General features: G+C 45.6%; 1 protein-coding gene across 2 annotated transcripts in view; it reads right to left on the bottom strand.

The window, feature by feature from the left end:
* Nucleotides 1–12316, bottom strand: part of LOC147748302 (coagulation factor XI-like) — a 181144-nt gene that overhangs the window by 109404 nt on the left and 59424 nt on the right. For both annotated transcript variants that reach the window (XM_086960071.1, XM_086960062.1), the window contains one exon: nt 35–182. In XM_086960071.1, the coding sequence (XP_086816197.1) occupies nt 35–182 (148 nt within the window). The remainder of the gene's footprint in view (nt 1–34; nt 183–12316) is intronic.

Here is a 12316-nt window from a genome sequence, read left to right as displayed (position 1 = left end):
TACCCATGAATACACATTATAAAACGTCAGCTACCTTGGAATCCCAGGATGCTTTAAAATAAAGGTGAAAAATGTGCATCGAAAATGGGCAGTGCAGTAAATCTGGCAGCATTCCGCATCTGGAGCCAAGATTTTCTCAATGTCACTTCCAGGAAAGTCCACATTGTCTAAGAGAGTAGGATCTAAAACAGAGACAGAAATTTATATTATGAAAGAATACAAGACCCTATATGAAAATGTGTCAATAGAGGTTTAGGATAAACAGGAGAACCAGACAAAAGCACATTTTCCTTTGTAGTTTAAAGAACCTCAGTCGACATTAACTCACCCTCTGAAAGCACAGAAGACTTAAAAGCAGACAATATGGAACATACTGAAAGAAAGTATTAGAAAGCAGTGCAGAATGGTCCAATCTAGGTACAAGGGGTGTAACAAACACCCCTGCCGCCCCCCCATGGTGCGGGGGTCCAGTCTTCAGTATGTGAGGGGGGGGCACTCTCAGCTCATCTGTAGAAAGCTGTGTGTCTAGCTCTGAAGCAGCTGCAGTGTGCAGCCTGCTCCGAGCTCCCCGCACGGACCCAGGGCTGGAGAAAAACAAAGCAACAACTATTCAGTCAGGACCCTGACAAGGGCGGGGGGGGCCTCAGAGATATAATTTCATTACAAGCCAGGAGGCTTCATTATGCATTCATCTTTTTTAATGCAGTCACAAGCAGCCGCACTACATCATAACCCAAACAATTCTATAATGCAGTGAACACATGGTATAAAAGGCATGAGGAGCAAACAGACTGCCTCTTTTAAATGTGGCTCGCAAGCAGATTAGTTGCTCACATTTTACCATTCGTTTTTATGACTTGCTTTTCATCATATTAAGCTTTTCTTCTCTTATAGACTTGTAGACTGTTCTGCTTTATGGCTTGTTCACTGTATTGCCTATCTAGCTATTTTATTTTCCCAACTTGAATCTTCAAGTTTACACCCTAGATTTCTCACCATCCTTCCCCACCCCTCGATTTCCTATCTATGGTTATCGAGTTTTACCCGCCCTTCCCCTCCACTTCCTCGCCGAAGTTTGTTTTTTCTCCTCGGGCGGGCCCGCACTCTCATTTAAGGGCACCGTACGTTTGCGAAACGCCCTCTCACTTCTTCACTGTTTGTCCGCTATACAGTCTTTAAGCAAATTTGCTCCCTTAATCCTTTGCGCATCACTTTGTTTTAATCTCTATACGCACTCGCTCTGTCTTCACGAGCGAGTCTTCACAACAAAGGAATGCACCTTAGCAACAGTGGCGTCGCGTGCCCCGCTTGCCTACGGTCTTTCCTTTAATTGAATTCTCTGGCAGTGGCTGGGCTCGAGAGATCGTGTCAGTTAATTCGCTCTCCTCAGCTGCTGCCGGAGATCATTTTGACCCCTCTTTTTTATGATTGCACTCTGCAAATAAAACAACAGACATATCCTTTAAAACAATTTTTTTAAGGAAAATTAGGGGAAAAGCAGTTTACAAACCTATACAGTTGCCCAGACAAGGGAAACTCAGATTACAAACCTATACTTTTGCCAAAGCAGACCAATATTATGTCTGACCTTGACTCTGATGATGCCACTGCTAGTTCCCTTAATCATGATAATGAATCTTTTAAAAATCTTCCTCCCAAGAGAAATTAGGTCTTGCATGCTGGATACTCTTAAAGAGGTGATGTCCTCAAAGAGACCCCTTGCCCTCGATCACGACGATCTCCCTGATTACCCGCCTTCTCGTGATCCTCAATGTCTAACTCAGGGCAAGAGGACCAAAAAGTCTAAACATTCTGAGCCTCTTTCTGCAAGCACTATGGGAGGTCCTAACACTTCAACTGGTTTGGGAGGTCTTAGCACCTCAAACTTGATGGGAGGCCCTTGCACCTCAAATGTTACTGGTGTCCCTCAGGGCACAACTTTGATGGGTGTCCCTGGTGGCACACATTTGATAGGTGTCCCTAGCGGCACAAACTACAATAGTGCTCAGAAAGATGCAGATACTGACTCCGAGGAGGAGGAAACTTTCCAAAAACCCTAAAATGAATTCGTCCTGGATTTGGTTGATGAAGACATTGATTTTAACAACCAACCTGAGGTCGACTCCTCCTCCTCCTCCTCTAAAAATGCTATCCTCAACCCCCTGGGAGAGGAAATGTTCTGCCCTCTCAACATCTCCCACCCCAATAGCTCTAAATGGTTCCCTCAGGAACATGTTTCCCAATTTATTACAAGATGGCTCAGGAATTTACTCGAAAGAGAGACTCAGAACATCCTCAAATCCGAGTGTCCTGGACCCTCCATACAAGACAAGGTTTGTCAGACTCTAAACCTTGACCCTGACATGATTACATTTCTATTTAAACTGGGCAAAGACCCAAGGAAATGTCTAGAGAGAGCCCTTAATGGCTGCCAGGATCATCTCCTCGACATCCTTGGCCCCCTCACCAGGATTTTGGACTTGGCAGAAGAATCTCATATCTCTCGCACTCCTCTTGACATTAACCTCATTAGAGGTTGGAGTCAAAGGGCCCTCGTCCTCCTCAGAAACGCCAATTCCAGTCTCAACATTGAGAGGAGGAGAACTATCCTCACCAAGATCAACCCAAAGTTGGGTGATGTGGCCGAAAAGGAGCCCTTTCAGAACCCCAGGGGCCTCCTCTTTGGCGAAGACATGATTAAATCAATAGGAAAGTATGTCTCTATCTTTACCGCTCTTGACAAGGCCCAGGCTAATATGAAACGCATCTTTAATACCAACTGTTTTGGACAGGCTGGAAGAAGGTGCCGTTCTTCCGGCAGTGGCAACCAACGGCCCTTCTCAACCTTCAGACGAACATGTAGAGGATTCTACCCATCTAACCATCAATTCTATCCTCAGAGAAGAAGAGGCTCACGGAACAGAGGTTACAGATACTGTGGAACACCCAACAACAGCAATCCTTCAAGTAAGTCCTCCTCTTCCTTCCTCTTCTTCCCCCCCAAAGGTAGGGGGCGGGCTGCAATACTTTTATCATATATGGGAATCTTTAACTCAAGACCCCTGGGTTTTAGAGACCGTTCAGGGTTTCAGAATAGATTTTCTAGATCTCCCTTTTCAAACGCAGGCCCCAAAAACTTTTGACTTTTTCGGAGGACATTAAGAGATTGTCAAAGAGGAGATTGCTTCAATGCTTCAAAAGGGCACTATGTTAGAAGTCCCATGATCTCTAAAGAGGTTTGTCAGCACTCTTTTCCTCGTTCAAAAAAAGGAAAAGGGTTGGAGACTGGTCATAAACCTTCGAGAAGTAAACAAATACCTAGTTTACATACACTTCAAAAGGGAGGCTATTCACCTCCTGAGGGACATCCTCCTGGAAGGAGACTGGTTGGTCAAGCTGGATTTAAAGGACGCTTACTTTACCATCCCTATGGCCCAAGAACACCAACCCTTCCTTCAGTTCATCTGGAACAACGGTCTTTTCCAATTTCATGCTCTCCCCTTCAGACTTTCCTCTGCCCTTTGGTGTTTCAACAAGATTATGAGGGCTATTGTCTCTTTTGAGAGAAAAGGGTATTCGCTTAATTATTTATTTGGACGACATCCTCATCATGTCCCAACTCCACCCGCAACTACTAAATGATCTCAATACTGCAATGGATCTTATAGAAAGTCTTGGTTTCATTATAAACCAGGAAAAATCTATCCTTACCCCCCTCCAAATCACCGTAGATACCTTGAGTTCCCACCAAGAAAATTGTCAAAATTTGCAAAGAGATCAGGTCAGTTCTAAAACAAGAGTCTCTAACCCTGCATGAGTTAGCCTGACTTCTGGGCCTCATTTCCTCTTCCATTCAAGCTATCTTTCGGAACCCCTGAATTACTGTGCTCTTCAGAGAATAAAACGAAAAGCCCTCAGGTCTTGTCTATGGTACGGAGATCCTGTGACCTTGGATCAAGAAGCCAGATCGGAACTCTCTTGGTGGCTGGAGAATTTAGATGCCTGGAATGGCAAAGCAATATTCGGCTCTGCCCCGGAATTGGCCCTAGAATCAGATGCGAGCCTTCACGGTTGGGGTGCTCGCTTCCTCGACCAAAATACGGGTGGTGTATGGTCTCTTGCGGAATCCTCCCATCATCTAAATTTCTTAGAGCTTACGGCAGGCTTATAAACCCTAATGAGCTTCAAACACTCACTTCAGGGCAGATCTGTCATCCTGAAGATGGACAACATCTCCCCAGTCTCATATATCAACCGCCTTGGCGGGAGCAGATCAGCAGAACTCTCCAATTTAGCCAAGAAGCTCTGAATGTTTTGTTTAGAACACAAGATTTCCCTGAAGTCAGAATACCTCCAGGGAAAGTCGAATTTTTCTGCGATTGGAACTCAAGATTCTGCTCGGCCTTCGGCGATTGGAAACTCAATGTGAACGTTTTCAATGTTCTGTTTCACTTTTGGTGTCCTCTGGATGTGGACTTAATTGCCAGATGATTGACTTTCCAGTTGCCGAAATACTTCAGCTGGACGCCCGACCCGGGGGCTCTTGCGGTGAACACCTTTTTCCAGTGCTGGTCTGGTTTCAAACGCAGACGGAGAAGATCACCTAATTCTTACAGGGAATTTGTACCTTCTCGCTTGGAAAGTGTCAGGCAATCTAACTAATTGTCTGGCCTTTCGTCATCAGCTCTCAATCTCCTTGGTGAATCCTGGGTACCAGAAACACACTATAGGTACAACAACATTTGGAGAAAATGGTTTTGTTGGGGCATGGAGAGGAACTTGGATCCCGTGGAGGCTCCTATTGTGAATATTGTTAACTTTCTTGTCGAAGAATTTAACAAGGGCCTTTCTTATAGATCTATTAATTGTTATAGATCAGTAATCTCTGCTGGACACTCCCTTTTCAATGGTAAAACGGTAGGTAAGAATGTTATCATTTGTAGAGTTCTGAAAACTATTAGACTGAAGAAACCCCTTAGACCTAAATACCAATCCTTGTGGGATGTTAAAGCTATTTTAGACATTTTTTCTTTTTGGCCTGATAACGCTTCACTTAATAGAAAATGTCTTTCCATTAAACTCGCAACTATCTTGTGGTTAATTTCTTGTCGTATGGTTTCTGATGTGAAATGTCTTGATATTTCTAATAGATCATATGATATGTATTAAGTATGGGCGTAAAATCCGTTCCGCTTGCGGAATTTGCGGATTTTCGGCAAATTCGCGATCCACGAATTCTCGCGAATTTGCCGAAAATTCGCAAATTCGCACGTAGCCGATTTTTTTGCTTGGTCGTGCTTGACAAATACAATATTGCGGCACGCGGCGTTAACTTACCGTCATTCAGTGTTTGAAGAGTTGTTTTTCTCCATGTTTGCGTGTGCTGCGCCATTTTGGATCTTGCTGCGAGATCCCGCAGGAGTTTGTGGACCGCGATTACGGCCTTGCAGCTTGCCACCTTGCACAGCAAGAGTTTGTCAACGCGAGTATGTCATAAAGGCCCGTGATCACGCATCGCGGGAGTAAACAATTGCGAACACGTAGATGCGGCGGGCAGCAACAATCTCGCGTTTGCGAAATTGCTAAATTTGCAATTCTGCACAAGAAATCCACCAGCAGGCAGTATAAATCTTCTGAAAATGATGATTTTTATCAGAATAACTCCTCAGGTTGACATTTGCCTGCACTTTCTTTGCAAGTAGTCCTTTTTTGGGGGGGGGGGGAATGAAGTGCCTAAGGGTGGGCGTAAAATCCGTTTTGCGGGCAAATTTGCGGATTTTCCGCGATTTCGCGATCCGCGAATCTCGCTAAATCGCGGTAAAATCCGCGAATCAGCGGGACAAATTTTCAGCCAAGCAAGGGTTACAGCAGCAGGTACAAAAGTTGAACCTAATTTCTTTGTAACCTTTTACAAAAGGGTTACAAACAAATTAACTTCAACTTGGACACCTGCTGCTAATTGCTTCCTGGCGCCTGGTTGCCTACTTGCAACTATTCTCTGACCCTGCTCTGACCCTTGAAGCAGGGTCAGAGAATAGTTACAAGTAGGCAACGAGGCACCTGTCCAAGGAATTAAACCTCATCAGGAAGCACTTACAGATATAAAAAACAGGAAGAAGGGAGAGGATGGCAAATACACCCATTTTGAGTTGTCAGGAGGGGTTAAACTAAAAGAGACCTTTACAGCACAATTTTCATATGCATTTTGCTAAAAATAAAAAGCTGTATGTTCTGTAGGGGCAACTCAGGAATCTGGCCCTTCAGAGATCCGGCCTCTCTTTCTTTCTCTCGTTCTCTCTCTCCCTCTCTCTTTCCCTCTCTTTCTCTCTATCTATCTATCTATCTATCTATCTATCTATCTATCTATCTATCTATCTATCTATCTATCTATCTCTCTCTCCCTCTCCCATAAACGACTGCATGGGTAACTTCCTTTGCAAGCGGCTCGCGAAGATGCAAAAATCCCTATGAACACGCAAAAAACCCCGCGAACACGCAAAAAACCCAGCGAACACGCAAAAAAAACAAAAATTCGCACAAATTCGCGAATATTGCAGATCGCGAATTCACAAATCCGCAAATTCGCGGATCGCGAATTCGCAAAATTCGACATGCTTAGAAGTGCCCCACAGTCTCCAACTTCCTGTTCCTGTCCAGCAGGCTCCTCCCAGTGCTTTGTTCATGTCCTGGTCACTTTGATTTGGATCTTGACCTGGAAGGATTACTTTTTGTGGATGCTGCTGGATGTTTGGATTTGAGTCCTTTTTGACTTTCTTTGGATCACTTTTGGATTAGAAATTTCACAAGTAAGTTTGTTTGGGGCATTACAGTTGCTGCAACTACAACTTTGGAACTTTTTCAGAACATTAAATAAAATACATTGGGGTAGCCACAGTATCCAGTAAGACCAGGGTTAGTTATGAGTGCATGATACAACTGTTTTGTTGAATTTCAACATGATTTAGGGCATGGATGGCATTGGATTGTGGTGATTTTTGTGTGTTTTTTGATTTTTTGGCTGTTGTTGGGGCCTTTTGCCCAGGGGTACTCAGTGGTGCATGGACTGAGTCTTTCTGTGGGGTCTCTTTAATGTAAACATCATGGAGGGCATGGATGGCATTGGATTGTGGTGATTTTTGTGTGTTTTTCGATTTTTTGGGGTGGTGTTGGGGACTGTCCATGTGGGTGGGGGCCATTTTGAGGCCTGGTCCAGGCAGGGCCTGGCCATGTGGGTGGGGGTCTAGGGGCCATTTTGAAGCCAGGCAGTTTGCTTTGTTGTGTCATAGGCCTGCACCCAGTCTGCCATGCTTTCATCCATTATGCCCAGGGGTATTCCTCAGTGGTGCATGGACCGAGTCTTTCTGTGGGGTGTCTTGAATTTCAACATGATTGAGGGCATGGCTGGCATTGGATTGTGGTGATTTTTGTGTGTTATTTGATTTTTTGGCTGTTGTTGGGGCCTTTTGCCCAGGGGTACTCAGTGGTGCATGGACTGAGTCTTTCTGTGGGGTCTCTTTAATGTAAACATCATGGAGGGCATGGATGGCATTGAATTGTGGTGATTTTTGTGGGGGTTTTTCTCGATTTTTTGGGGTGTTGATGGGGCATGGCCATGTGGGTGGGGGCCATTTTGAGGCCTGGTCCAGGCAGGGCCTGGCCATGTGGGTGGGGGTCTAGGGGCCATTTTGAAGCCAGGCAGTTTGCTTTGTTGTGTCATAGGCCTGCACCCAGTCTGCCATGCTTTCATCCATTATGCCCAGGGGTATTCCTCAGTGGTGCATGGACCGAGTCTTTCTGTGGGGTGTCTTGAATTTCAACATGATTGAGGGCATGGCTGGCATTGGATTGTGGTGATTTTTGTGTGTTATTTGATTTTTTGGCTGTTGTTGGGGCCTTTTGCCCAGGGGTACTCAGTGGTGCATGGACTGAGTCTTTCTGTGGGGTCTCTTTAATGTAAACATCATGGAGGGCATGGATGGCATTGGATTGTGGTGATTTTTGTGGGTTTTTTTCTCGATTTTTTGGGGTGTTGATGGGGCATGGCCATGTGGGTGGGGGCCATTTTGAGGACTGGTACAGGCAGGGCCTGGACATGTGGTGGGGTTCAAGGGCCCATTTTGACGCCAGGCAGTGTGCTTTGTCCCTTAGGCGCAAGGAGAGGCGCAAGCAGAGGTGCATGGAGCGGCACAAGTGCCCACAATAGTTGTTCCTCCCGAAGTAGGGGCGCATCAGGAAATCGACATTCAAGCTGAGGTATCATCTGAGGTAGCCACTCCTCCTGATCATTCATTGTCTTCCAGATCCCCAGCCAGGAAAAGATCAAGGATGGTGTCTACATCTTCTTCAAGCCCCCTTCCTTCTGATGATATGGATGAAAATTGGGAACCACCAGTGCCGTCTGAGAGTGAGGCACACCATGATCTGACAAAGGTAGCTAAGCGTAAAAGGAAGGCCCCCGAAAGTCTCATAGTTATGGAGTGTGATGATGACGCTCAACAAGAAGTGGCGTATACTCCTGCTGATGAAGACTCTCACGACGACGACGCAGTCATCATAGACATCACTCCAGCCTCAGCGGGCATGCAGCAAACAGACATTTTTACCCTATCCCGAAATGCTGCTCAGTGTGATGTTGGCGACGTGTCAATGGGACCACCACCAATGCAGTTAACTAGTACACCGCCACCTACAGCTTCCATATTTTCTCGTCAGAAGGGACCTCCATCCACCTCAACCTCCATTTCCTCAATTATTGGTGATGTAAGTGCACAACGTAGCAAATTTCGGCAACACACATCCTCCACTTCATCTGGCATTAGCATTCCCAGTATCGCCTCCTCCGCCCCCCACAGACATTTGAAGTCCACAGTTTGGGACTTCTTTAGTGTTAGCCCAACAAGGGAAAACATAGCCATTTGTACCATTTGTAAGGTTTGAGTTAGTCGTGGTAAGCTTGGTACCAACTATGGTATCGGAGGCCAGAGGGGTCATCTTGAGAGACAGCACACTGTCAAATGGCATGCGCACCTAAGGGAGATCAAGACAGCCCAAATTGCAAGTCAACAAATTGTATCCGTTGATGTTTCATCTGATGATGACGAGGAGGAAGAAGCGTCAAACATTTCTTCAGTTACACCCAGTACCCCTGTCAGCAGCACACCCCCTGCAAGATATATGAGCCACACTAAGAGTGTGGGAGAGAGTGAGACACCAATGCGAAAAAGTTCATCACTGAGCGTAACTGGGTCGAAGAAGTCCTCATCATCCCGTAAAATGCTCCAGCCCACCATTAGAAGCATGTTGTTTTCAGATGCGCAATTTGAACACAACCACCCAATGGCGCGTCTGTATAACACTAAGCTGGCTAAAATGCTAGCGCTGGACCTTCTCCCTTTTTCTTTTGTGGAAGGGTTGGGTTTTCTTGAAATGGTGGCAACGCTCTGTCCGAAATGGAAGGTTCCTAGCCGGTTCTATTTTGCCAGAGTTGCGGTTCCAGCACTACATGAAGATGTGCTGGAGGTGATAGGGGCAGCTTTGCAGAAGAGTGCTGTTCACACTATACATCTGACAACAGACATGTGGACCAGTTGCCAAGCCCTTGATCACATCTGCATCCCTGCAAACTGGGTCTCTTTTTCAGGGGTTAAAGCAAAGCTAAACGCAGGTGTTGACACGGACAAAGTTTATAAAGCTGCTCGGAAACATGCAACAATAGCCATGTTTGCCATGGAGAAAAATCATACAGAAGAAAACATTTTGCATGAGTTTAACACAAAGGTCTTTCAATGGCTGCCCCCAAGAAATCGCATGATTGGTTATGTTTCCACGGATAATGGCGCCAATGTAGGTAAGGCCATGGATAAGGGTAACTATTTCAGAGTGCTGCGTTTGCCGCACTGTATAAACCTGGTTGTTAAAAAATTCTTGAGTGAAGAAAGTCCAGTCTACGAGTTACTGACCACCCGCCGAAGAATGTGCACACATTTCAACCATTCTTTTAAGGCCCGGAAGCAGCTGAGGTGCCTGCAACTTGAACGTAAAGTGCCAGTGAAAGCACTCATCCAGGAGGTGGTAACACGTTGGAACTCAACTTTCTACATGCTTGAGCGTCTGTATGAGCAGTATGCGGTAGTCGATCAGTATTTCTTTAAACTGGGTACACCAATGATAGACCTGAGGATACAGGTGGAGCAATGGGAGCTAGTTAAAAGCCTGACAGACATGCTTCGTCCTTTTGAGGTCTTCACGTGTGCAGTCAGCAGGGAGGACTGTAATTTGGGAAAAGCTATCCCATTGTTGCGCATGCTAGAGCACGAACTGAAGGCGGTGTCTTCTATGTTTCAAAAAGATGGCAAGCAAGAAGCATTTGAGTTGGCGGAGAAGTTATTACAGCGCCTACTACACAATGAACGTCTTGAAAAGATCCACACAGAACAGCATTACATTTCTGCTACTATTCTGGATCCAGGGTACAAAAAGGCAGTGGCAGACAGAGTATGCTTTCCTTTTGATGACGCAGATGTTACAAAGTACAAACATTGGCTAGCTGTGTCAGCCACTCGGTTTGAAAGAGAACGGCAGGAAAATGAAGGAAAAGGCAGTACATAAGCATCAGCAGGCCATCCGGAGTCAAAAAAATCCACTTCTGCATCTGTGGCTGTGGCAGAAGTGAGTGATTTTCCCTCTCAGCCGTTAACGTCATCTGCACCAGACACAACAGTAATATTGTGTGAAGAAGAGGATTGAACCCTGGAGAACCTTGAGTCGATGGTGCAGGCCTATCTGAATGACTCAGAGGTCTATGTTCATCATGACCCATTGGCGTATTGGCATGGGAAAAAAGAATTGTGGCCAGCGACCACCAACCTGGCTATAAATTACTTGTCTTGCCCACTCGCAAGCGTGTCTTCTGAACGTGTTTTCAGTGCTGCTGGTGGCATTGTAACTTCCAAAAGGACCCGCCTCTCACCCAAAAATGTGGAGAGGTTAACAATGATCAAGATGAATCAGCACTTCATACCACCAGATTACAAAATACGAGAATGCACGCAGGAAGAAGAGGAGGAGGACACCAACTTAGATGAGGGGAGTTCTTCTTGGTTAACTGACCTACTCCCGTCTGAATTTGCAGAGTTTGAGGACGAGCTCTTCTTCCCTGACACCGAGCCCTGAAAATGAGTCAATGAATCACTAACTTTCTTTTTCATCCCTATTCACTTTTATTCCTGTGTGTCTGTCTTTCTTTGTTTTGCAAAATCTATATAGAAAAAAACTTTAATCACCTAATCACAAAAACAAGCCCATCAGCAGAACTGTCTTCACTTATTTGCTTATTAATTTGAAGGTGCCGCAGTCTGCATTCCTCAGGTTCACAAGTTCACAATATCGGAATCAAGTGTTTTAGACCAAATCCATGGTGAAAAAGATTTTGCGTTTTGGCTCACTTGCCTGTCTTTGGGGTGCTGTTTGGGGGGCTTCCAGGTTTTTGTGGGTATGTTTTGGGGTCTGTGAGCACTGCTGGCACAGTCTAATGTTGATTGCATTTGTTTTTCAGAAAATCCGTGGTGGAAAAGGGGAGTTAGGGCCTAGCTACAGAAATCATTTGGACTGCATTCCAGGTAGGCCCAAAGTTTCCTAAGTGTGGCTTTTCCCGGTTTTGCTTTTCGGCTTTTTGGAGGGATGAAACTTGTTTTTGCCCGGGTTCACGGGTCTGGGGGCCTTGCTTGGAAGGTGTAATTTGGAGTGGTTTGGAGAAAATCGGAACAGAAAACGTTTTTGCGCTTTTGATCACTTGCCTGTCTTTGGGATGCTGTTTGGGGGGCTTTTAGGTTGCTGGGGGTGGGCTTTGTGGTCTGGGAGCACTGCTGCCACTGTCGAATGTTGATTGCATTTGTTTTTCAGGAAATCCATGGTGGAAAAGGGGAGTTAGGGCCTAGCTGCACAGCGCGTTTGGACAGAATTGAAGGTAGGCCCATTTTTGCTTTTTGTCTGTTTGGGGGTGTTCTGCTTTTTTGTGGGTGACTGAAGGGCTCTGGGGGCATAGCTCGGAAGGTCTAATATCGGAATCAAGTGTTTTGGACCAAATCCATGGTGAAAAAAAGTTTTTGCATTTTTGCTCACTTGCCTGTCTTTGGGGTGCTGTTTGGGGGGGCTTCCAGGTTTTTGTGGGTGGGTTTTGGGGTCTGTGAGCACTGCTGGCACAGTCTAATGTTGATTGCATTTGTTTTTTAGAAAATCCGTGGTGGATAAGGGGAGTTAGGACCTAGCTGCTGAGCCCGTTTGGACTGCATTCCAGGTAGGCCAAAAGTTTCCTAAG

This window comes from Lissotriton vulgaris, chromosome 1_1 (assembly GCF_964263255.1).
Source record: "Lissotriton vulgaris chromosome 1_1, aLisVul1.2, whole genome shotgun sequence".
NCBI classification, from domain to species: domain Eukaryota; kingdom Metazoa; phylum Chordata; class Amphibia; order Caudata; family Salamandridae; genus Lissotriton; species Lissotriton vulgaris.
This window is presented reverse-complemented; position numbering and strand designations above follow the sequence as displayed.